General features: G+C 42.0%; 1 protein-coding gene across 1 annotated transcript; it reads left to right on the forward strand.

The window, feature by feature from the left end:
- Positions 1-26,843, forward strand: LOC109994621 (inactive phospholipase C-like protein 2). The gene is made up of 12 exons (XM_020648048.3): positions 1-693; positions 11,976-12,077; positions 12,292-12,441; positions 12,588-12,748; positions 14,018-14,486; positions 15,275-16,498; positions 17,124-17,373; positions 17,504-17,790; positions 18,409-18,612; positions 20,229-20,304; positions 25,390-25,499; positions 25,662-26,843. The coding sequence occupies exons 1-12, from the start codon at positions 448-450 to the stop codon at positions 25,839-25,841; spliced, it is 3,459 nt and encodes a 1,152-aa protein (XP_020503704.2). The 5' UTR covers positions 1-447; the 3' UTR covers positions 25,842-26,843.
- Positions 26,844-27,578: the final 735 nt, after the last annotated feature.

Raw genomic sequence — 27,578 nt, forward strand, 5'->3', positions numbered from 1 at the left:
GGGAGCAGATAGAGCCTCTACATTTCCTCAACCCACGCGCACATCCATTCAGCCGTCGCGAGAATGTAATAAGTATTGGCGGCGGATGTCTGGAAGGTGTGGCGGTCGCTGCTGTTGCTCAGCTGTCACCCCTGCTGCCATCCTTCCTCGGTGTGTGTGTGTGTGTGTGTGTGTGTGTGTGTGTGTGTGTGTGTGTGTGTGTGTGTGTGTGTGTGTTGTGAGTGTCGGTGTGTGTGAGGGAGGAGGACACTACGAGAGTGCGAGGGAGCGCGCGAAATAGAGAGAGAGAGAGAGAGAGAGAGAGAGAGAGAAGTTTCCTCTGCTCTTGGCGCACGTTCACGTTTCGTTCACTTCACACGATGGCACGCCTGTGTCCGCGTGCATCACCGGTGCGTTTTTATCCTCGCTGCTTTCAAGGAAACTAAGGAATCCACAAGAAGTGTTGCCATGGCAGAGTTTGGGGAGAACAAGAGCACCGTCGGTCCACCGGTTGCTGGCTGGAAAGCTGCTTCAGGGGGAGCCGGAACGAGGCTGGAGACGCACCGAGGAGAGCCGGTGTCAAACGGAAACTGCAGCGTGCCAGACACCGTGAAGAGGGTCCAAAACGAGTCCAGCTGCGAGTCCCCGGCGTGGGAGAGCGCAGGTCCAGATTCAGCTTCCAAGACAATCCCTCGACGCAGCAGCCTGATCAAGGTAGGCCATCGTTTCCCCGAGACAAAGCTAATGTGCTTCAAAATGTCAGGAGAAAGCATTTGACACAGAAAAATGTGTCAACTTCAAAGACGACAAGCAAAATATTCAACACACGATTACTAAGTCAGATAAAGGCAATGACAGCGAAACACTGCAAGTCCCCTGCAGAAATGTTGTGCTGGAGCCACAAGAATAACCAATAAAGCCCATGAAAGTCACAATAACACATCTCTAGGTTACTGAGCTCTGTAAAGCAAACACTACTGAACATTGTCAACCTGTAAATAAACAGTTAATACACTGTGACTGCGCTTCCTGTCAGTTTCCTCTCCATCTGTGTCGAATAGCAGAACAATCAGTCACCTCATCTCACACAAGTCACTGTGCTGAATACATTGACTCAGAGAAGACGTATTTCGTGCTTTGGAAACTCCTGTGAGGAGCCTTTTGCTTGTGGCTTTTTGACGACCCTTGGTTAACCCTTTTATATCTCTGCTGATCTTGTCTTGTCCATGCCTAAGTAGTGCTTTCTGATGAGACATCTCATGCTGCTGTCTTTAACAATCAAGCATAACTGACTATGAATGTTGACAATTGAAATGTATATAAAGGGTGTTTTGGCAGCGGTTATTAATGGCCTTGTCCAACACCTACCTGGCAGCAGCAGTAACAGGCATTAAAATAATAGAAGAAATTAGCAGTCTACTTTCTGCTTGACTTTTTTTTTGCTTTTGTAGCTCGATGCATTAATAAACGAGGTAGGGGGACAAATCGATGCAGCACAGTATCTCGATATTTTGCGATATTGTATCGTCTCGTGGCCGGCAAGTGTCGATATTTTTATTATATTAATAATTTTGATGATATTAATAAAAATATGCTTTTTACATTTTTAATTGCTAAGGGGGTTGGGCAATTCAATTTGAACAAAGTAGCATTGTTAAAAATTCATGTTCAAGTTTGATTAGACTGAAATACCAACAGTTCAGATTGTGAGGTACATGAAGCCTTTTACAGGGTTTTACTTTCATCATTGTTCAGTATGTGGGCTTTACTCCCATTGTGTAGAACTAAAGAAGGCTGCATTGAGTAGACTGAGAAAGTTTTCCTATTTGACAAAACTGTTCTTGATTTAGTTTCATTTTGTGGACATAATATGCAATAATATAAAAAGAGATCTCAGCATATCGCAAAATGTTTAAAATTGCAATGATATCGAATCTTGACTCTAGTATCTAGTTATCTTGAATATCGTATCGTGGGGCCTTGGGTGATACCCAGCCCTGTATGTGTTTCAGTCTCTTTCATGACCAGCAAAAAAAATCCTCATAGATGCTTTAAGATGCCAGTCAGGCTACAGTGATGCCGAGTTTATATGGTGCCTGTAACACTTTAAGACCAAAAGCCTTGACAAATTGGGGTCTCAAAAAGAAGCTTTTCAATTATTAACTATTCTACACTTTGATATGAAGCAATAAAATGTATTATTATACAATATCTTAAGATATGATACAATATGATGCGATTGGATACAATATGTTATGATACCATTTAATTGAAGATATCATCTGATGCAATATAATACGATAGAGTATGATACAATACAATACCATGAAAAAACAATACAATCCTGTATAATAAATATGGTGAGATACAATATAACACCCTGTAAGGTATTTCTTTTGGGACTCAAACACTAAAAACAAACTATGTGTTTTATTCAGAATTAGGATGTGCTGGCAACGTTTTTCTCCAGCCGCTGACTTAAGCAGGCATTGTCACTTATTGCTACTCCATCAGCTTGGAACGAGGAGGAGGAGGAGGAGGAGGAGGAACTAATAAGTGAACCCACCTGCTGTGGTCTTTGATTAGAGTGTGAAATTACATTTACTCCTTCTTTGGCTCACAGTTGAATGCCCCCTGTTCAATTAACCCCACTACCTACACTCGTTTTCAGCTCACATTTAAGAAAATGTCAAGTGCATCTGCACAGAGTCCTGGAGAAAAAGATATCCGTTCATGTTTGTGTTTGGACTCAAAATGCATTTAAAGTTCTGTCATATCAGTAGCTAGCATCTAACCTATAACTCGTCCCCTGACTTTTTACTTCAATAGTTTCAGCCTCCAGGCATGTGGGAGGACCTATTTTGATCCCTAGTCTCCGCTCGTCTCCAGAGCTGCTGCCTGCAAAGACATGATTATTTGAACATGGCTTCATCTGTGTCTGATTGGCTCTTGCTCGGAAAGACAGGAAGCGAGCCAGTTGGCCAATTTCCTCACAGGGTTCATGTTGCAATATTGCTATTAAGTCATGAGCAGTTGGTGATGACACCTTCCTCTCCCTTTCACTGCAGCACACGCATTAACACACAACCGTTTTTCACCTCTCTGCCTACACACAGGCCTGCTCTTGTCTTTTTTCTGTTTGTTTTGTTGGTGCAGCCAGGATTCAAAAACACTCTGTTTGCTTCAGTGGAGTTCTGGCGTCTCATGCTGGGTCAGAATTGGCGTTAAATAAGCTCTGGCTCTGCGTGCGGCTTGATATCCGCTGCCATGTTTGATGTGTGGCGTTTAATAGCTCCAGAACACGTCCTCCACCCTGGGTATCGCCTGTACGTGTATCCTGTGTAGTGAAGCACAAATCAGCATGCATTTGTGGGGTTATTATGCGTTTGACTTGTGGATGTTCAGTGGGCACATTTAATGCTAAGAATGTTCAGTGAGTGATCAGTGGACCGTCAAGCATAGCAGTGTGTGTATATGTTTGTGCTTTCCCTGCAAACATGTTTGTGTTTGGAGTTGCGAACACCTGAGGCCTTAGATGGATGCGGCTCAGTCCAAGAATGGAGGAGTTGTGAAATCCACCTGTCAACACAACACTGTGTTTCTTCTCTGTTTGTCCAACTCCTCCTGTGGCTAAACTCAGGAATCCACACAATAGTAGTCTGGGTGGTATGTAGGCTGATAAACAGGAAGCATGACATTCCAGACTGGTTTTAACAGGAGTCAGGGGATCTTTGTCCAGTCGGTGTGTGTTTTTGCACGCGTGTGTGTGTGTGTGTGTGTGTGTGTGTGTGTGTGTGTGTGTGTGTGTGTGTGTGTGTGTGTGTGTGTGTGTGTGTGTGTGTGTGTGTGTGTGTGCTCCTGTACGCAGCCGAGGTAATGAGTGCACCCTTAATTTTATTTAATCAGCATGTACTTCATGCCATCCACTGTCCTCCCACTTAGTCTGTCTCACTGTGGTGTGCGTGAAGGAGATGCAGAATCATCAGGAGCCCACTCTCAGTTTGGGTCTGTTCAAGTTCATCTTGATGAAGATAACCATCAGCAACTCTCTCTCACTCTCTCTCTCTCTCTCTCTCTCTCTCTCTCTCTCTCTCTCTCGTAGTGACACACCAACACAGACTTGCACAGGCCTGCCTTCTAGTAACACACAGCTAGGCATAACAAATATCTGCTTAACAGTTCCCTCATTACTCATGCCAACATTCACTATAACAAACTCTGAAATACGTGGCTGGCATGCTTATGAGTGCGTGTGCGTGAGTGTGTGTGTGTGTGTGTGTGTGTGCTTTTCATAACCAAGATTAACAAGGCATTTCTTATGTAATTATGTTTGAAAAGGAATTCATCAGTCATAAATGGCCTCAACTCATTACAGAGACTGTAATGCTTCGACCTGTCTAACAAATGTGAGACCTGTTTCAGTATTTTGAGAAATGCCTAACATGCTTCAGGATGGCTTTGCACTGTTGGAGGAAAGTTCAGAGAGCTAAGCTAGTTGTTATTAACTTATAAAACAACAACTTTTATTTAATCCATTACATTTTTAAAAGGATATTTCTTCCACATGTGTGGAAACTAAACTTCCAGCAAATGTTAAGCTCAATTATTAAAACATTACATGTTTAATATGTAAACAAAAGTGAACTGTAGAGTGAGCTAAGCTTCTGTTAACCTATAAACCTTTTTTTTTAAAGCTGTTCATACATCAAAACATGCCTGGACTCATAAAGGAGACTGTAATGAAGCTATGTAAAAATGTCAAGGTATATTTGGACATTTGGAAAAATACGAGTAAAAGATCCTGAAGGCCTAGTTAGTAGTTATGGTCATTAATCATAGCTTAAGCAATATACATACAACTAGCCTGGCTCAATCTTAAGGTAACAATATCTGCATGAAAGCAACTATAAAACTCACTAATGAACAGATTATTAACTTTGCTCTGTACAAAAACAGAAGTGAAGAGAGAGCCTGGCTAGCTGTTTCAAGATCTTATAAGTCATAGTGAAATTCCCCCCCACACTGCACGAGTGAATCGTATAGGTTTACTGAGGCAGCAGCATTTGCTGGAGGCGTTAGCATGCAGCCGTGGAGGAAAGCTGTTTGAGTCAGAGCAGCACAGAGTACCTCCTGCGGTTCAAATCAACATCTTTAGCTAGCTTCAAGCCACTTTTAGGCCACATGAGCATGGCCCTGCACGGCACAGGGAGCAGATAAATCTTCTCACTGATTGAAATAGAGCGTCATGACATACTACACTGAGCTGCTGTGGTGATTGAGCTGCTCCACATAGTCACTCTACGTTTATAATATAAAACCCTGCCATGCATGTGCATGGCAGGGTGTGTGTGCATTGGTTACAGACTAGATGCAAGTTATTTAACTTCACCAAAGCACCATCGAGGTGTGTGAAAACCTTGCTCTGTCCTGTGAGTCAACGCCACAACCACCTGTTCTCGATTCAAGTAATACTCCCATCTTCAGGAAATACATCTTTGGTGTTTATCAGCTGACTTTGTGGTTAGTTCTCTGACAAGATGACCTTTTTAAGTCAAGCGCCGTCTACTCGTTTCATTTTGTGTTTTTGTGCATATTTCCTACAAGTGCATTTGAAGCTTAAGAGGTTTGAGGCGTGGAAGAGCATCTGCTGCTCTCCTTGCCACAAGGGTAGTCGTTTATCATCAGCCTGAGCTTTTACCGTGAATTTTCACCACATTTTCTTGCTGAACATTCTTCACATACACTGAGCTTCTGACAGAATGACTTGACCACATCGTTTTTTCTCTGTGCTGTTTAACCTCAATGTCTTGTCGTCTAGAGCAGTTGCAAGCATGTGAAACCCTCAATCTAAAAGAAAAATACATCGTTTGATTAGTACACTTTTTTTTGTTTTAAGCAAGGGATGGAGCATAAAAATGAAAATTAAAAAAAATGAAAATGAAAAAATAAATACTAAGTTTTTTGTAATTAATTATTAGGATTTTTTTAGTCTTGAAAGATTCAGAAAACTCTGAAATATGCCCATCAAAATGTTCTAGATATGTCAGCATGTCCTGTTGGATCCGAACATGATCAAATTAACGTTTAACACATTTGCTATGAATACAACTTATCAAGAAAAGAGAAAAAAGCTAATTCCTAGATTTGATAGCCCTTAAGAGTGGCTCAATTAATGGCCATCTTGGTAAGTCAACAGTGTAGAAGAAAACAGAGCTGGTGTCTTAAGTAATCACCCATGACTTCAGTTTGTATGTGGCCTCATTTACAGACACTTTGCTTCGCCTCATCAGAAATAGTTACCTTGTACACTGCAGGAAGCATCAGTGCTGTTGCTATGGTTACCTGCAATTTAAAAGGCTATCCCTTTTGCGGTGATTCAGAGAGCAGTGAAGAAGTGGTTAAGTGGAACTTTTACCTCATCATCTTTTGTTCGACACATGCAAGCCAATCAGAATCGTGCACATTCACTTACCATGTTAAATGTGATAAAAACGTGCACACACATCCTGGTGACTGCCAGCACCGTGATTCATTGTGTATCTTAAGTAATGGCTCAAAGAAGAAGAAAAAATACAGGTATTGTTAGAACCATAGAAGCTCAGCTGTTTTTTTATCCTCACATGTTTCAGATCTTTTTTGTACAGTCCATAGCTCACCTTTTGAATGCCTTTTATGCTCACTATACATCATCAAGATTCCAAGTACATCTCCTTTTAACCCCCCCCACGCTCATGGTGTTGTGCTCCAGGGTCAGACACTTGAAGTCTCTTTGCCATTCATCATTCATCAACACAAGGACACTGTAAGACAGTAAAGCCTCCCCACCTATTGACACTCCTCTATTCTTCTTTTTCTCTCACCTAACAGCCATCTCTCTTTCTCTGATTTTCTATTGCTCTGAATTAGAGCATCAAAGACAACGGCCACTTACAACCTACATCTTCAATCTGCTGACTCAGAGATTCTGCAATTACTGTGATGGACGTGTTGCATGTATAAGAACATACACTGTCATACATCATGTATATCCTGCATGTACGCTGGCTAATAAAGGCCATGTAGGTGCCTAGAGGCTAATATCAAGCGCATAGTTTCTGCCGCTGTGTGCATTAAGATGTACATTAATCAGCCAGAGGGAATCTGAATTCTTTTCTTTTCTCTTCATGTTTTTTTTCCTTCGCTTATCCAGACTATGTGCTCTTTCTAAAGCCAGTAACTTCACATCGAAACAACGCAGACCACAAGCCCTGTGATTGGGCCGCTGGTTAGCATCGTATTTACCGCATTGACAACATTTACAGCATCACCGCCGTTTTCAACCTTCTGCATAAGGAAGAAAACTACTAGCAAGTGTAATAAACTGCTGCTCAATATGTATCAGCTCCAGTTGCCATGGTTTTATGTACACAAACAAACTGAGAATGTGGCATGTCACAGGCATAAAAATTGCATTGCCAATTAGCGTTTGTAGGCGGAGTATTGGAGAGCTACACAGACATGCCAACACACAAAGTATGTAGTACTCAGGATGGCGTAAGCATCTAATGGTGTAGCTAGCTAACGTGTAGATATGTCAGAGAAGTCTAAACCAGGCTTAGGGCTCTGGTGAGGAACATTTGGGTTGTGCAGATGTTGGCGCCCCCTATGGAATAAGTGTTGTTTCTAGTTATCTCTTTGCTGATCTTGTGCAGGACATATGGAGCAAAGTTTTCTGACAAAAAAAAAGGTGATTTTTTTTTTCAAATGGCAAACAAACTACTCACAGCGAATCTTTGGCCTAGAAAAAGGCTAAAGATTCTATCATGCACATGAATTGAATGTTTGATAAAGCTTCTCTATGCTGCCTCAAAGAATAAGTAATGCGATTTACAGACATTTGAAAGATGCGCTCTGATGATGAAATACTGTTAATTACAGCAAGGGTGTATTCGATCACAACTTTAGGTGTTACACTATCATTTTCACATGTGAATATGCTTCTTTGTTCGCCTGTGTTGTCACTTTAGTCGCTCTCAGCGGAGCCACGGGAAGTTCTCTGTGACGGGCTGATGGGCAGCTTCCTGTTTTGAGGCACAGTGGTTGTTTTGGAGACTCAGCTTGCTCTCTATCAGAAAAAGAAAATAGGGCCTTTCTGAAGGAAACATACAGTTCAGTGAAACAAAGATTAAGTGAAATGGAAGTCAGGGTTTATCAGACAATAGAGGCTGAACTCATTGTTTCATTTTGGGGTGTGTGTTAGTGTGCGTGTGTGTGTGTGTGTGTGTGTATGTGCGTGCGTGCGTCAGGCGTGTGTGTGTACTTTAATCTCAGCTTGACAGCATGTGCCTTAAATTTACCTTTTGTATTTTATTCATGTTTTTATTTATTTTTGCCTTCTATTTTTTTCTTGCCAGTCGACAGTTATGTCAGAGTTGTTTGGTTGTGTGTGTGTGTGTGTGTGTATGTGTGTGTGTGTGTGTGTGTGTGTGTGTGTGTGTGTGTGTGTGTGTGTGTGTGTGTGTGTGTGTGTGTGTGTGTGTGTGTGAATGTAAGAGACGAGAGAATTGAACTGAACAGGCCTCCTGTAGAAACAATGGCTGTATCTGCAACCAATTACTATTGCAGCCTACTAATCAAATAGTATGCCATACTACCTGTTCAGTAGGAAGTTAGCAACATAATGCAATTCCTCAACTTCAAATGACTTCATCAGTAATGTATTGCTCATCCGAGGCGTACTGTTAAAACCAACACGAGGCTAGCGGGTCGTATATTGAATTCATCAACAACATACAAACCTTCATAACTTTGACAGCTTCACAGTAATTAACATTTTGTTTGACCTCATGAAGTATCACAGTAAGATTGCTGTTATTTGTACGACTGCGTGCTATTGTAAGCTGTTGGCTGACCGTAGCTTGGAGTTGACTGCCTTGCTAGCATTAGAAAAGATCAGAGTTGCACATTTCACATTTTATCGTGTAACCACTAAATGGTTAGCTTTAAGCCCAGTCTTAGCTAACCGTAATTTGAACGCAAAAGTACGTTTTAGTCTGACTAAAATTAAGTGGTTATTAGATAAGTTGCTTTAACTTTAAATTCAGTCTGACTTCACTCCTTATTTTCACTGTCCATTTGTCTTTTCAGTTCCAAATGAATTGAGAAGGGGTGAAATAAAAACCTAAAATCTTTTTCAAGTTGGAAACCAGCGATGACACTAAACTAAAAATTTGAGCTTCATACGGTCAATTTGATTTCTGTCCTTTGATTGTCTTGTTCTAGGTTGGTTGTGTAGCAGATCACATCAGTGTCTTAAGGGACTTTGTTTTAAATCCGGACTTTCCAACCTGTGTACAGTGATTGGTGCTACTACTAACACAGCCACAAAGGGGCCATTACTACTTATGTCACATGCAGGCTGATTAAATCCGATTTCCAACATTCAGCTCTGTCACATCACTGCAAGGCAAGAGACAGCATGATTGATAAAAGAAAGTAGTGTACACTTCTGTGTAAAGGTGCATGGGTCGCTGTTTGCCAGTCAAGTCAATAATTATTGGCTGTGCACCTCACTCTGCGTCAGAGGGAATTTCCCATGAGCTTATTAGAAATAAAAATGTATTAGAAAGAGAGAGTGAGACACCCGATTAGATTTTCATACTTTTGCTCCCTGCTGCTGGGCTGGAGTTGCATCTGACGCCTCCTATTTGAGGAAGAGTTAAATTTAGAGGCGTTTGCTAAATCACTCCAAAGAGAACAGGTTCTTTTTTTTTTTTTTTTTTAATGAGAACACAATATCAATTAATTCACAGACAAGTCCGCACTTTATGATGTTAATGGATCACCTGCTGCCTACGATCATATTAAGGGGAAGTCAGAGCTTTCACTTTTGCTTTTGAAGAGGAAGTTTGAAAGGGAGCGGTGGTCTTACTGCCTCTATCATGCCCCAAGGCACCAGGGGTATTTTTAGAGCACCCCCCCCCCCCCCCCCCCCTTCCTCACCAGCTTAAAAAAAACTTGTCGCCATTGGTAACACTTCTCCATCCTTAATGAGTCATTCTACCAGGATTTGTGATGGTAATGCCCCCTCCCTTCTCTCTGAGGGAAACGGTTTCATCCTTAGTGAATTATGCTTCCCCTCTTTCCCATGTTCATTCATATTCTTCAGATGAAACACGGCTTAGGTCTTTTTACTCCCTCTCTTTCTTTCTGTCTTTCTCTTATCTTCTTTTGCCTTTCATATCCCCCAGATTTCTTTCAGATCAAGGGTTCCCTCCTTTCTACTCATGAAAGACCCAAGTGCTCTAGAGGTTCATATGAAGTCTCATTTGAATGAAATCAGAGACATGCTGATGAGATTAATCAGACATTGATCACTATTCATAGATGTTCATTATAAATATTAAAATGTCAATCAGCCCGTTGCTGATAGTAAAGGAGATATGAGTTTTATATACATATATTTGAGCAGACGTTTCAGCAACAGGCTGCCGGATGTGATCTTCCATTGACCAGAAAGAATTTAATAACTGTTTGACTCTTTATGTTTTATGATTTATTCACTACTTCAGATATTACCATCGACAGTTACTTTAAAAAAAAGTAGAGCAGTACCATGAACAAAGTCTTTATATTTGTAGTTGTTATATTTATTTTGGTCCAAAAAAAGCTAATATTTTTTTTATTTTGGTCCAAAGTTTTTATGCCTTTATGTGTTAGGACAGTGGATAGAGTAGAATCAGGTAAAGAGAGAGAGTGGGGAATGACATGCTGGAAAGGAGCCAGAGGTTGGGCTTGAACTTGGTCTGCCCACTAGGAGGACTACAGCCTGTGAACATGGGGTGCGACCCAACCCTTAAGGGGCCATCGGCGCCCCACATTTGCTTTAATTTATTAAGCCTTTGAATCTTTTTTGAGCAAGCATCCAGAGAAATGAGTGGAATCTTTGTATTGAAGAAGACTATTGTTTGGACAAGAACATTTCAGTGGGTATTATTCAGTATTTTCTGACTTAAAGAACAATTAGCAGATCAGCTAAAACAATGTTTCTTACACTTTTATTTAAGTGTTTATCTGCATTAGATGACAATCTAATGGCCTACTTTTTTTTTTTTTACTTGGTTGGTGACCACAGCAAAGGCAGAGGAAACCACCGTTTTATTTAGGACAGTTTTGAACATATATCCAGACATTGATCATTGTTTTGCTTGCAGATCTGCTTTTCATAAAAGACTGAAAGAAATGGCCTCTGCGGGGGTCTGCCCTCTCTGAATACCCTTATACATACACTGGTCTGTTTCATTTTTGCATATACACACACTATGTTGGTAGCAGAGCAATATGTTGAGTGTGTGTGTGGGTGTTTGTCTTTTCATCACTCGATTTAGGATTGAATCAGTTACTTTTACGTCATCCTGTCGATCTTCCTCTAGATTAGCTACATTTCATTCTTTGAATCGAATTGATCCGGACTCTACCGTATCCCTAATTGAATAACTACACCCACATATATATGCACTTATCTGTAAGCACACGACTCTCCGTGGGGGTGACATCTGAACGTTCAATAAATCAGATGGATGAGCTGCGATGGTGGGCTCAGATAAACTGATTGGGTCTGCCGGTGTCGTCGTGGAGGGGCAGAATTAAAATGCTGCAGCCTGCCGCCTCTGTCTAGTCGGGTATGATTAATGGTGTAATGGTGAAGGGCAAGGACAAGCAAAGGCTTTTATCCTCAGGAAAAACAATAACAGATTGGGAGGAGGAGGCACTATGTGGAAGACCAAATAATCTGTGTTTATGTATGGTTATATAAGCTGATATGCCTTATAATCCTTTGTGATCCATTCTGCTCGGGAACAATGGTTGTCAGGCCTAAGAAATTATACTCTTCACAAGGATAACTGACTTTGTCTCTGTTGTTTTTTCTCTCAACCCATTTCTTCTTCTTCCTAAACCCTCCCTACTTCTCCTTCATCATCCTTTCATCCTTCCTTCCCTCCCTCCCTCCTCATCAGGATGGGTCACGTGCTGGTCGGGACAGGAAGAAGACCGTGTCCTTCAGCAGCAGCTTGTCAGAGAAGAAGATCAGCAGCGCGGCAGACTGCATCCACTCCATGGTGGGCTAGCTACAATGTGACCTGTTACATAAAACATCAGCTTAACATGCCTTTACATGAAATATTCACTGTGCAATGGATGAATCAAGGGTTTCTGGGAGATCCCACGCTTTTCATGTTGTCAAACACTCAACAGCTTTTTTCAGATATGAAATGGAGTGAACTTTGCGCTGAAAGCCACAAGATTTACACCTGATCCATATTTTGTTTTCAGGTTGAAGGGAGCGAGCTGAAGAAAATCCGAACCAACTCTCGTGTTTACCAGCGTTACTACCTGCTGGACACAGGCCTCCAGGCTCTCTGCTGGGAGCCATCCAAGAAAGAGTCAGACAAAGCCCGGATCTCTCTAGACTCCATACGGGAGGTTGGTACACAGAGTGAGAGTGTTCTGAATCAGACCTTTATGAATGACCTCATTGATTCCTATTGAGGCAAAGGCAATATTTACAGCCCTGACGCATGTTGAAGACAACGGTTGATTTGTTTTAACGATCTGATATTAAATTCTAGGTAAGGACTGGTCGTAACACAGAAACCTTCCGCACCAGTGGGGTTTATGATCAGATTTCAGAGGACTGTGCGTTCTCCATCATCTACGGGGAGATGTATGAGAGCTTGGACCTTGTGGCAAACTCTGCTGAAGTGGCTAACATTTGGGTCACTGGTCTGAGGTACGACACTACAAAGATGCAGAGCATTCCCTACACACTGGGTGTAAATGTGCATCAGAAACACTCTCCATTGTCCAGTGTCTTAACATTTTCTCAGCAGTAAAACACTTCAGTAGTATGCTAAAGAAAGAACAATGAAATCAAATGTCTCACAGTCAGTTTTCAGCCTTTACACTGCTTCTCTGTTACATACAACATTATGGCTCAGGCTATCAGCATTGTTTTTGTTGGCGCATAAGTTTAAATTTGTCATAATTTAATCACTTTGATTGTCAATCAAATTGGTAATAGTAACCTGATAATACCTTTTTTCGGTGCACATGAAACCGAGCAAAAATCTGCCTGGAAAACGAGAGGGATTTCGAGCCTTTAGATGTTAAAGACAAAAAAAATCCTAGGGACCATATATTCTTATTGCTTGTGAGAATTGTGTTTTCAAATATTTGGAGAGAGAATTTTACGACTCTGGATAGCTATTTAGGCATCAGGTATTTTATGTAAATGCAAGGGAGTTAAACAGTAGAGATATGTTCTTCACTCTTCAAAGTAATCCACAAGGAATATGCATTTGATTGTTAAACACAGCCCCTTCCTGTGTGACATCAGAGTTGTATTTAATTCATCTTTAGCAGAAAGGGGCGGGTCTTTTAGAATGACAAAGGTGTCTGCTTTTTTTGCACAGAAGAATAAAGCCATCGTTATGATAAACTGCTTTGCAGTGTAACAAAGGGCGTTAGTCAAGTCAGCATATTAATGTAGCGTAATATCGGGACTTCCAATTTTGCTTCAGAAAGAAGACTCTGCGAGGTTTATTCACCTCAACTGTTTTTTCAAGGTGCTGTTGCGAAAGTGCGTGTTGTGCTGGCTGTCTTCTGCTGTGTGAGCATTCATATTATTTTTCTGACTGAGATGGTTAGAAAGTTGACTGAAGATGAGAAAATAACAAAAATATTTAATTTGTGTTTGAACTCAGGCCTTTGAATGTGTGTCACTCATCATATCTAATGGCATATGCTTTGCTTTTTCATTGTATTGATTGTTTTGGGTAATAGTGAAACTGTCGCAGGCTGATTTCTTTGTGAAGCACTTTGAGATTTAGCTTGAAGTGAAGGGTTATGACAGTGAATTTGATTTGACTTTTCCCAGTTATTTATTTGATTAAAATGTCATTGAAATGCAAGACATGGACATTTTTGGGATGTAGTCTTGTAAGGAAAGTATCAGTCCTGTCACATCCACCTTGTCTCCTCTTCCCTCATCTTCCTTCAGGTATCTGATGCAGTACGGGAAGCATGCCCTCGACATGCTCGCCAGCAGTCAGGACAGTCTTCGTCTTGTGTGGCTGGAACAGTTGTTCTCCTCTGCTGCTGATTCGGACAGACAGGACGACATGGAGGAAGGGATCCACTTGCAGTCAGCCGTTAAGTTGATACTGACTGTAAACCCTGGAGTGAGCAGCAGCAAAGTGGAGAACAGGTTCAAAGAACTTCAAAGACTTCGAGAGAAAATGTGTGGGCTCACCATTGATAATGGATCTGAAGTTAAAGAACATGTTGAAACCAAAAGACTGATGGGAAAAAATGAAAGCGTCACCAAGCAGGAGTTCATTGAGGTCTTCCATGACTTCTGCACACGTCCGGAGATCTACTTTCTGTTGGTGCAGTTCTCCAGGAACAAGGAGTTCCTGGACACCAAAGACCTAATGAGGTTCCTCGAGGCTGAGCAGGGCATGGCTCAAGTGGGTAACACAAATGAAGAACGCATAAAAACAGCAAAAAATCAGTCCATTTTCACTTATTAATCACTATTTTGCAGAGCTAGATTCATTGATGAAAAGCCATCTGACGTGTCAGCTTGGCTGAGTTATCAGGATAGAAAAAGAGACAGAAAGGTAGGGGGAATGACAGGGAGACATACAGACAGCAACAATATGTACAAAATATAATAGAGACTAAGCAGCAATGCCTATAATAATAGAAATATGGCGTATATCAGCAAAAACATATTGTTAATGATACAATTAGTATGACTTACAATAATAATTGTAGTAGTGGGTGCCAACCATGTCCGCAGCAGCAACAACAATTAACAACAACATGCAAAGCCGGAGCAATTCCAGGCTTGGTGTATCAAACGGCTTGGAGTGAAAGCCTATAGCAACAAGTCCAAAATAAGCTTGAGCCAGCCCTTACTATAAGCTTATAAAATATAAACATTTCAAGTGCACTCCTAGAAGAAGGTGTCTTTACCCTGGATTTAAACTTGTACATGATTCCAAAGGAGAGGGGTCTGATAATCAAAGTCTCTTCGTAAAGCATTTCACAACTTTCAAGTCTTTTCTTGCGTCCCAGCTTTTTTGAAACATGTCGGCATCAAATCCATATTGGGCAAATAAAACTTCCCAGAGCAGATGATACCAGTGAAAACAAGTGTACATCTCCAAGTCAACCCCAGCCTTTCTGTTATGTTGTTAGACTTGTGTCCAGTTTGTCCTTCATAGATCTCCTTTCTCACTTTGTCCTTCAGGTGAGTGAGGAGACCAGCTTGAAGCTCATCCAGTCCCATGAGCCATCAGAGGAGGGCCGGCAGCAGGGATACCTGTCTCTAGACGGCTTCACCAGCTACCTCACTTCTGCAGAGTGCCAACTCATTGACGGGGAGCACGACACGGTGTGCCAAGACATGACCCAGCCTTTATCCCACTACTACATCAACTCCTCCCACAACACCTACCTCATTGAGGACCAGTTTCGAGGTCCATCCGACATCTCTGGCTACATCCGTGCCCTCAGGATGGGTTGCCGATGTGTGGAGGTGGATGTTTGGGACGGCCCTGATGAGGAACCTGTTGTGTGTACCGGCCACACGCTCTCTCCACCTCTTGTCCTGCGTTGTGTGTTAGAAGCAATTGGAAAGTTTGCGTTTGTGTCCTCGGACTATCCGTTAATTGTATGTATTGAGAACCACTGTTCGCTTCAACAACAGAGGGTGATGTGGCAACATTTCATGAGGATATTTGGGGAGAAGTTATACATAGATCCTCCAGACAAAGGGGCGTCATACCTGCCATCGCCACATGACTTGAGGCATCGAATTATACTTAAGGGTAAAAAGCTGGGGCCAGGTCCTGATGGGCAAGACGGAGAGGTAAGTGAAGAGGATGAAGGGGCAGAGATGTGTCAAAGGATGAAAGCAGCTAACTGTGCAGGGGCAGCGTCAGGAGGTAATGAGAAGGATGCGGCGCAGAAGAATGTCCCTTTAACACCGGACTCTCAGTCTAATCCTCTTCCTCTTCCTCCAAAACGTTTCCAACTGTTAAAGGAGCTCTCTGATCTAGTTACTCTTTGCCGCTCAATCAGCTTCATTGACTTTCGAACCTCATCCCAAAGCCAAAAACCATGGGAGTTGTGTTCCTTTCATGAGGCTCTGGCTGTGCGTCTCGCTGGCGAGAGCCCTGGTGACTTTGTCAATCACAACAAGCACTTCCTGTCCCGGGTACACCCCAGCCCCATGCGTATTGATTCGAGCAACATGAATCCTCAGGACCTGTGGAAGTGCGGTTGTCAGATTGTGTCTATGAATTTCCAGACAGCAGGGCTGATGATGGACCTGAACACAGCCTGGTTCAGACAGAACGGGAGATGTGGTTACGTTCTGCGGCCTGCCATCATGCGGCAGGAGGTGTCGTATTTCAGTGCCGACACCAGAGACACGGTGCCTGGTGTGGCTCCGCAGCTGCTTCATGTCAAGGTTTGTAGATAATCTGTTGACCATGGGAAATGTTGCCAATGAGCACAAGCTTTATTTCTTCAGAAACTTGAGGAATAATTCAAATTTATTAGAACTGGTTCTAACTTGTTGCCTTACTTGGGCATTGACAACATCATGCAATGTGGTAAATTCCCTCAGTTCCTCTGCTAACCCCTCAGGGGTTTGATTAATACCTGATGAAAACTGTTCATTAATGTCCTTATGCAATGGAAAAGAACAGATGTTGAAAAACTTGGTTAGAGAACATTTTTCAAGTCTGCCCAGCTCATGGGATAAAGCTAACGATATGCTAACAAGAGTCATAGTCAAACATATTGCATCAGGTTGACAGAAAGTCACTGTTATTGATCAATATTTTAAACAACAAGACTAGTCAGCTAGCCAGCAATGGGAAGTGTAGAGGGCCAGTGCTGATTGTGTCAACATCTGGTGGTTCATGTACTTGGATGGGCAGCTTATCACCGTTACTGATAGAAGTTAAATGACACAACTAACATTGGGATAGAGTTTATTTTTTAAACTGGGATAATTATCTAAGCTCATATTTATTTTCTTAAAAATTCGAGTTAAAGAATTATAGATTTTATTTTAATCCTTACTTCAGGTAATAAGTGGCCAAAACCTGCCAAAGCCAAGGGGTTCTGGGACCAAAGGCGACGTGGTGGACCCCTACGTGTACGTTGAGATCCATGGCATCCCAGCTGACTGCACAGAGCGCCGCACCAGGACGGTGATCCAGAACGGAGACAACCCGATCTTCGATGAGAGCTTCGAGTTCCAGATCAACCTGCCGGAGCTCGCCTTGGTTCGCTTTGTGGTGCTGGATGACGACTTTATTGGGGACGAGTTCATAGGTTGGTGTCAGGGGTCAGAAGGGTAAATCAAATCAAATGCATATTTTTATAGTTGAAGATGTTTACAAGTGGATTAGCCTGTTACATTTTTCTGGCTAGAAGTTAAAATGTAATCTCCCTTCTATCACAGGTCAGTTCACCATCCCTTTGGAATGTCTTCAGCCAGGATACAGACATGTGCCACTCCAGTCTCTGACAGGGGAGGATCTTACCCACGCCAAACTGTTTGTTCATGTGGCCCTCACTAATAGAAGAGGAGGGGGAAAGCCTCACAAAAGGGGTCTGTCAGTGCGGAAGGCTCGCAAGGGGAGGAACTACCCAGCACTGAGGGACTTGGGGGTACGCGCTGTCGATGACGTTTTCAAGATGGCTACTCCTCTGCTCAGAGAAGCCACGGACCTGAAGGAAAACATGCAGGTGAAGAGTGACAACAAATATTCAACTTGTCAGGACTTTTAACAGAAACCAGAGAGTTGATAATTGATCTTGTTTGTATTACACTCAGTCCTGTCCAATCATTTTTGTTGCACCGTGAAATAATTTACTTAGTTTTGTTCATAATACATGAATGGGGATCATCTTAGATATCTAAATTTCTCTTCACCATTTTCAAAATGTAACAATTATTGTGTATACAACTGTAAAAGAGAAGACAGAAGCCACTAGTAATGAATTTTATGAATTTTTTTTTCTAAGCTTATCCAACCTTGGTAGCAATTTGCTCTCTTTGTGCTTTTGTCAGCCCGAGACCATTAAACAATAATTACATGTTCAGTCAGTGTGGTGAGGGCTGCAGTCTTCATTTCTTTATTGAAGCTGCTGGAGAGAACAGCAGGAGAGCAAATCAATGGATGAAGGAAAAGATAAATACCTGTAGCTGTGTCACAGTGGCAGCTTTTGATACGCTGTGTTTTGTTTGTAAGGGAGAGAGAGAGAGAGTGATGGAAAATCAAGAGGGAGACGGGATGGGGAAGAGACGTCATAGATTTTGAGTTGATTTAAAAATGTCATTTTTGTCTTTTGTCTTTCGAACAGCACTCAGTCGCAGTGTTCAGGGAGCTGTGTGGGGTGTCAGCAGTGGCCAACCTCATGCAGTGCGTACTTGCTTTGGGCTCCAGGGTGTCAGGACCAGACGGGGCACCGTTACTTCTGTTTGACCTTAGGGACCAATACCCAAGTCTGGAACCCCAAGGGCCCCTACCTGATGTCCTCCGCCGGGTTGTTTCAACCTATGAAATGGTGAGAAAGGGTCCACCCGCTCTCGAGGACTTCATCCTTTGTACATGGGGCGCGAGCACTAACCACTAGGCTACCGGCGCCCCTGGTTTACTTAATTTTACATCTCTGAAATGCATTAATAGTAAGGCGATAATACAACTCATAGACTGTATAAAACATGGACGTAGTCTCAGTGACATCACTTATTAGTTTTTGAAGCGGGATTATGAAGCCCAAGAATGGCGGTCACAATATTGGAAATGCTGACTCCAACTAATTTACAACTAAGCTAGAAGCAGGCCAAAAGGTGGAGTTGAATCAATACCATAGATGCTGAAACACGCCTGTCTAGCTGGTCATCCAGCTAGCATATTAGATACAATGAAAACAAACAAAGCCAGTTTAAGGTCAGTAACAGGATTTAGTTAAAGTGAAGCCTAGCCTCCTGGCAGAAAACAACATTACATCTTCTGTTTCTGCCATCTGTCTGGCTGCTGGCTGCAATACTTTTAAAATTGATGTTTGCTCAAAGTGCACTTCTTCATGTGTCATATTTCTCAGGAGTCTCTTCCATGGGATGATGGACAGACAGTATGAATTGCCAATTTAGAAATACCGTCCAGTGAGCAGTATATGTGCTTTGTGAGTGAAGGAGAGCAACAGAAGCTGGCTGCGGCTGAGATAAATTGATCTGTTTCTGGTCTTATTAAGTTATGATAAAGGCTCACGTGTATGAGCTGTGACACTTTAATTTAACTACGGTTGCTTGTCAATGCTATGCAACCACACAAGCCCCATGTCTGTCTTTTTGTGCATTAGTGTGCAAGTGAAAGCATGCAGATGTGTGTGTGTGTGTGTGTGTGTGTGTGAACACTTCGGTTTCCAGCCAAGTGTGTCAGGGTTGAAAAAGGCTCACCCTTGTGCTGAATACTATTAGCATAGATTTGAATATTGTTCTGCTAAATGGGTTCCACACCTCAATCCTGATGCATGAAGGGATAGGCAAAAAAAAAATAGTGACAGGAAATGGGAATGAGTGTGTGTTTTATCTTTGTGTGTGCCTGTGTGTTGTAGAATTGGATCTGGTCAAAGTGGTGTACTTTAGTTAATCCCTTATTTGTCAGACATCATTTTTTTTTTCCCATAGAGGGGTCACGTCCCAGCAGGGTTTGTTGTGAGAGGAGGAGCAGAATTAATCAGGCAGAAGCTGCTCATGTCATTTCTGTGGGTGCGTTGTGTGTGTGTGTGTTTGCATGTGCATCTGTGTGTCTGTGTTATGTGTTACTTTAAAGGAGCTGTTACATTAGTCCCTGGAGGTGCCTGCCGCTGGTCACAAGCCTTCGTGTCGACTGTGCATATTGTGGTTTTGCTGCTGAAAGTCTGAACTCAATTGGCCATTATCATAATTTGAACGACCGCCACCATATGCAAAACATCACAACATGGTTTTATTTAATAGTAAATAACCTCCCCTGTGATTTACACCAGTCTGCTCCCACCCTTTATTCTAACTATACAATGTCTGAAATGTGATTTATGCACCTTACTAAGGTTGCAAAATGAGTTTACAGTTAATGATGATCCTCAACTGTGCATGTGTGTGTGTTTAAGTCTAATAGATGTCTCCCTCTCTGCAGATGGTCCAGGCGAGCAGAGCAGTAATCGAGCTCTCTGATGGAATCTTCGACAGGATCCTGCATGTGCAGACGATGGGTGTGTAGGTTTGTGTGTCAGTGTGTATGAGCAAAGCTGATATTTAGAGTGTAGAATGCAGGCTGTACTTAAGTCCCTTGTCCACTCATGATAAGACTCCCACACAGTCTCTTTAAAAGAGCAGCTTTTGTCATTAACTTAACTGCATTTTTTCATTTTCTTCCTTTTTTGTCCTTTCCTTTAACTCCTCCTGTTTTGTTTTATTTCTATCCTCTGTCAATACTTCAACCACTCATTCACTCGACTCTTTTTCTTATATTGTATTGCCTTTCTTTTCCTCTCTCATTTTTGCTCTCTCTTCCTCTAGACTTCTTGTATCATCTCTCCTTTCCACTGATGGTTTGTGTCTCCTCTCATGCTCTGTCTTTCAACTCCTGTCCTTAAACCAACCACCATATTTTAATCTGTCTCGTCCTCTGCTGACATCTTATGCCTCATAGAAGGTTGTCTGGGTGTTTGTCTGGCTCAGTTCATCTGTATGTTTTGGATGGGCTGATTTTAAAATTGGCACAGCTCCTGCCATCCATCACCCTTTTGCAAAGGGGCATCACGTCTGACCAGCTGATATTATTTTTGTGATCTTTGGCAGAGGTTTGTTTGCATGGCAGAGCCCCAAGGGTCTTCTGACATTAGTCGCAGAGGCAATAAATATACACACACACACCGACACACACACTTTACCCACATGCCCCTCCCCCTCATGATTCAGTTTTCAGCTGTCACCCTGGAGAGAGTTTGATTGACACTTTGAGGTGCAAAAAATAAACACATTCATTTTTTTTTTTACATGAATCTCCAGGTGCTGGATTTTAAAAAGCTGCCGTTCCACACGTCATGTGTATTTAGAAAATGCCTCTTGAGAGATTTATTGAAGCATTTATGGGTTTTATGAGAGTTTGTGGGTTGAAATTCAGACCCACTCAAGAGCTTTTCAGCGTGAATAGTTACGAAGAAATGAAGAAATTCAAATGAACCTGAAGGGAGGTGATATTTCAAGAGATGGAAGATCACTCAGGGAGTTTTTGATGGAGAATAGTATTGTTTACAACGGCTCCTCCTCCTTCCAGACAACCCATTCCAACCTTTACTGAACTTTGTTTTAGGTTTCTGGAGCTGTTCTTGTTGATTAAATAATGGGCTACATATTCATCTGTTGTGTAGCTCAGTTTTGCACTTAAAGCCAACTGCTGCTGAGATGCTGTGTAACCACATCATTGTCTATCGTTTATCTTCTATTTGACATTTGATCACATGCAGTAAATAAGTAAACAAAGTGAAAATGTGATGGTTCAGGCCTGTGTTGCGGGCCCGATGCCAGCACGTTCATCTGACTAAAAGCTGCCGCAGAGCCTGAGGCCTGATCTCCTGAACAAAGCTCTTCCTGTGCGTACAAACTAAAGATGGCGATCAGGTGATCCCAGAGCGGAGGTCTTCCTCTCAGGCTTGGAGGAGGGGGTGGGCAGCCATAAGCAGGTCACTGAGAGGGAGCCGTGGGAAGGCTAGTGGCAGAGATGGATGTCTGGAACATCAGAGAAGAGAGATGAAGCGCAGTAAGAAGAAAGCCGTGGGAAGATGAATGGCAGCGATAGATAGCTGGAGGCGGGGCTGAGAGGACGACAAGAACGCCAGCGGAGAAGAGAGAGAAAAGAGAGAGAGACATGAACTTCAGTATTTGGAGGTGATGAAGGTTTTAAAGCGTCATGGAACACAACACATTCTACTGTAAATAGTGTATTTAAATGAAAAGTGTAGCAAAAATAACTCAACTGAAGGCTGAAAATACGTGAGATGCTCCCATCTCTGGTTTAAAGTTTCATATCATTAACCACGCCCTCCAGTGATGTCACAGTGTACACCCTGGGTAACAAAGGTGGAGCTCCATTACTGCGGCAACGTTAGGTGTTAACCCTCACGAGGGTTAACCACTTTTTAACGTACATTAGCATTTGCTAACTAAGAAGTAGCAAATGGGCCTGTGTCCATTTGCAGATGTTCTTGCACTAGCAGCAGCCCCGACCTCAGTTTCAGAGCGCTTCTCACTCGCAATAACAGTGTCTAGATTGTCTCGCAGCACATTCACTTCCCTTTGCAGTGACCATTAAGTCCATTTTTAAATTGCGCTGTATGATTTATATAATTTGCTTACAGGTTGTCAAATATGTTGTTCTACACTAAAATATGTCCCTCAAAATTCTTGCTGTTCCTTCAACTGCTGATGCATCTGCAGCATTTAATTAAAAAAACAATTTGTCACATTCTCTTTTTTTTTAAAACACTGACAACATGCAACACAGCAGTATGAAAGTACAAGAGTATTTAAGCCCACCGCCCTGTGACAACCGCCGTTGTGAAAAGCTTTGCTATGGTTCCAACATTTTGAAATTATTTCAATCTCACTGTCAGGATGGCAATTAATAAGAGGATGTTGATGAGAGAGAAACACAGTGGAAGCATAGGGAGTCACTGAGTAGTTTTGATGAGTTAGATTGTTATTTATTGAATAATTGTTCTTGTTATTTATAAGAATAAAGAAACTTTTTGCTGTAGTGGAGTTTATAGACTAGCAGACTTTACACAATGGAGCATTGAAGCCAAGAACATCAAATGGCCTTTAAGCCTTCGATACATTTCTATGTATGGATTTTACACTTCAAAAAATACTACTATATGCCCATTACACAGCTATTTGTGTGTTCCCATTATGCCTGCTCAGAGTTCAGATAGAGGACAGGAAGAGAAGGTTGCGCGCTTCCTGCTGTGTCACGTGGCAGCCCCCCCCCCTCAAGGTTATTTTGGCCCGTGGGTCGGGACCCTGTTTCTGTGTGTGCACACACTGTCCCAGGATTGACTCGGAAATAATGTTCTCTCCACTGGCTTCGCTTGGTTTCACAGGGAAATAGACTCACACACACAAACTAAACTGGCACGTAGGCTTCGAGTTGCCTAGCAACCGTTTGCTAAAGGTTATTATACAGGCAACTTCTGTAGGTGTGTGTGTGAATGTGGAGCAGTGACAGCATATGTGTGTGCAGGTGTGTGTCAGTGTTTGTAGTGACAGATAAGGTTTATGTTTAAAGAATATTTTGATTATTCTCAAATTCAGTCTGTTTACTCTCTGCTTGTGTGTTTCTGTGTGTGTGTGTGTGTGTGTGTGTGTGTGTGTGTGTGTGTGTGTGTGGTCCACAGCTTGGCATGGCTAACGTCTGGGCTCTTGTTGATGGCTCGCAGCAATGTGTGCCCCATGTTAACCCACTTCCGGGTTTCCATGGTAACAGTAGGACAGTGGCCTGGGGTGGTCAGAGGAAGGCAGAAACACAACAACACACAACAACACAACACAGTGCACACTTGAAGTGGCTGACAGCCTCACTTCAACAACGGTGTCTCTTTTTTTCTTTCTCTTTATACATCTACCGCCATGTGTTGTTCGAATGTTTCATCCACTGCAAGTATTTTTTAATACTTACTTTTTGTTTCTTTTTTCGATGCTTAAAGTTTGGTCAAAATGGCAAAGTTAGAAGACTTGCTGCCTCAGAGTGACTCCAGTCTGAATTTCAATAAGGAGGGATTAATTAGAAGTAGATAACAACATTTAGTGTGGGCGGAAACGTAGAAAGACTCTGGTGATAAGAGCCCCTTGATGTGAAGCAGTTTCATTAAGCGTAGGCTTCGATGATGATAGGAGATAGGGCAGAATTCCCAAGAGCCTAGAGTCTGGCTGTGGTGGAGTAACGTCTGCAGGTGGATGATGCAAACTCTTCAAAGCATCAATGGCCAAACATTGTGAAATAAGCTTGTGAGGGGGATAAGGGGACTTAATGGTAACAGATGGCTGGTCAAACGTCTTCAACTTTGAAATAACTGTATTTATCTGTTAGGATCTGCAGTTGTGTAAACGCATCAGTGCATGTACAGTTTCATGAACGACAGAACAGCACAAAAACAAACCACACACACACACACACACACACACACACACTCATTTCACATTCAACATCCAAAGTGCAATCAAAGAGTACCGAGTGAGTAAAGCTGATTTGAATGCACGTTTCTGTGGTACAAGTTCTGATTTTTCTGATGTTTTTCACTGTTGTATAGTGTGTGGTGGTGTTGGTGGTGGTGATGTGTGTTTGCTTTAAATCCTAAAAGAGAGCAGTGTGCACATAACTGATGAGTCCACAGACTCAAAAGCATCCCTTTGTCCCCCGTTAATTACAGCATCAGTGCGGTTGTGCTGACTTTAAAAAATTACATGTTCAGTGATGACGGTCGTTAATTTGAAATGAGAAAATCTGACACTCAACATTGCAGTAATATCTGATTGTCATAATGTATACGATCTGCCATAAAAACACTGAAAGGTTCTACTGAATGCTAACATGCTAAAAGAGGTTACCAACCAAACTGAAGGCAGATCTTATTTTCAGAAAACATGCAAATGTATGCACAATTTCATCATAAGCAAGAGCTATGTGATAAGTAGGAACACTTTGATTTGAATAATTAGAAGGTGGAATTAATGATCCCCCTAAGCTGCCTAGATCCTTTTGTAAAGGAGGACACAACAAAATGATGCCGTAATATTTGGACGAGATGGTTGATCCCTAAGAGATCAAGGTTAGTGACCGGAATGAGCTGACATCAAACCGGGCGGTCAGCTAGTGGCAGCTAGCTGTCACTCAAAGCAGCAACAATCTTAATTACGCTTAATTTAAAACCTGTTTAATAACAAATGATGTTGAAGTTTTGCAGAGAAATTACCTTAATGGAGCTGTTTCTAACTGAGAAAAAAAGCAAAACTCAGATTAACTGTCTTTATGTTTCGATGTCAAGTGGCTGGGAACAGTAGTATGTGGGCGTATCCTGGCTTCATTTTACACATTAATTTTACATTTTGCTTTTAAAATGGGATCCATTGGAAAGCTTAGTGTTGGAAAGAATGGTGGTAAAAAGTGACAACCCATCGAAGTTTGCATCAAAGCTTTGATCTGTGTTCACAACTTGAACAATAAGCCAGTTTACCCTCAATGCTGATACAGTATGTGTTTGTTTGTATGTTTGTGTGTATTTACGGTACTTCTCTAGCCATGGAGTTTCATGAGAAGCTGCAGAGTCTGGCGGCGAAGGAGGGGCTGAAAGGTCGTAAGATCAGCAGAGCTCTGGAGAGTTTCAGCTGGAACATCACCATCCTTAAGGTCAGCAGGAACGCACACTCATACACACACACAGTCTCAAACAGCCTTAAGGGTAGACAGTTAGAGAGCATGTTTAGCCTCAGGCTAACTGCTCATACTTTTGCTCTCTTTCACTTTTTCTCTGTGTACTCCCTTACCCCCTCTGGATATTCGCCCCGTCAGGGTCAGGCCGATCTGCTGAAGCATGCCAAAGCCGAGGTGCAGGAGAACATGAAGCAGGTCCACGATGCTGCTTTGACAGGAAACCTAACCAAGGAGGGTATGGGAGTGAGAAGAGTGCGCTCACGTCGAGGACAGGATGACAAACCCAACACGACGAGTTCTCCAGCCCCCTCTATGTAGCAAACACCCCGACACATTATCACGGACCAAACTGCCATCATAGCTGCTGTGACAAACCTCTTTTCCTTTCATTAAACTTCTTTAATGCTTTCCCGACACTCTGAAGTAGCTTAAGCAAGTATTTTTTTTTGTCATTAGGAGGGACAAACAGAAGAGTGGATGAACCTAAAAGTGGTCTGAATGGAGGTGGAGAACCCACCTGTTGCACAGAGCTGCAGAAGTCAGAGCTGATAAAAGACACTGGAGGGATGAATGTAGTTTAAAGCCAAGGCTCAGTTTGTACTGTATTACACTGTAAATAATATTTAGGTCTATTAACCTCTTCTTGTACCACTTCTCCTTAAACAGAGGAAAAACATGTAAAAAAAAAGCCTTTTGAAAACTTTTGAAAAGCTGCCACCTCCACATGTTAGTGAAGATCTACCAATATCAAGTGAGGATTCAAAGTCAGGAGTAGGATAGGGTTTACTCAAAATATATAAAAACATTTAGATCATTTAATACAAGAACAGCAAGATCCCTGGTTGCTTAAGGTCTTTAAACGGTAAATCTCTTTGACCATTGCAGCCCCTTCATGCCTCTTTCATTGAGCATTTGTGTCCTTGAATCCCGCTCTTGATCCACTCACCTTGTTGTCTTCTCCATCTCACCTAACTATTATTGCCTCTCGTACAGTATTCTATATTTTTGTATTTCTCTAAACCTCCTGTGCTATTTAAACCACTGCTGCCGCTGTGTTGATCGATTAACTCTGTTAATGGGAACAAAAACCCTTGATGTTCAAAGTGCTTACTTTGTGTGCAAAACTCTGTACAGTATTTTAATATGTTATTCTACCCTTTTTGCTGTGAAGAATATTTTACATAAGTTATTGATCCTGAAAGAAAACATTCCAGATACATGTTAAAGGTGCATTAGATGAAGTTGGACCTGTTCAGCTCTGTGATTGGTTGAGGACCCTGTGTCACAGTCAGGATGTAAATAAACTAGTTTTTAAATGAAGGATGCTCACGTTTTTTTTTTGGTTTTTTTCTCTTTCTGCAGCAGCTTTGCTTTGATGTGCATTCATTCATACTGACACATGCAGCGCGTTCTGTGGAGTGCTAATGACAGCTGGGAAACAATCTACTTTAAAAGGGAATCAGACCTTTAGTGCTGCAAAATACAGAACATCAAATCCTCCTATCAGTTTCCATTCATGCAGATTAGGGTTGAAAGACTGTTTACTGAAATAAAAGGATTTGCATTTGTGTTTTTCTACATCTTATCCTTTTGTCAATAATTGTAACTTTGAACATCAAACGGTAAATGGACTTGAGCTTGAAAAGCGCTTTTACACCGCAGGTCACGCCTACCAATTCACACACTGATGGCAGAGGCTTCTATGTAAAGTGACCATCAGAAGGAACTCATTCCATTCAGAGCAACGTGGGGTTAAATGTCTTGCCAATTCTGGCTACAGGAGCTGGGGATCAAACTCCCAACCTTTTGTTTGAGACGACAGACTCTTATCAACTGAGCCACAGCCGCCCATCAACAATGTCACCACAATGTCCATATCACATTTGTTGAGGAACTTTCAGTCCAGCTCTTTTTCGGTGGGGGGGGGGGGGACTTCAACGATTAACCGAGACATTTTTTTGAATCTCAAGCTTTTCATGGCAAGATAAAGGTTGAATTTAAAATCTACAAAATGAATTCACATTTTTTAGCTGAACTACAATACTGAACATGACA

Source organism: Labrus bergylta, chromosome 19 (genome assembly GCF_963930695.1).
Source record: "Labrus bergylta chromosome 19, fLabBer1.1, whole genome shotgun sequence".
Taxonomy (NCBI): Eukaryota; Metazoa; Chordata; class Actinopteri; order Labriformes; family Labridae; genus Labrus; species Labrus bergylta.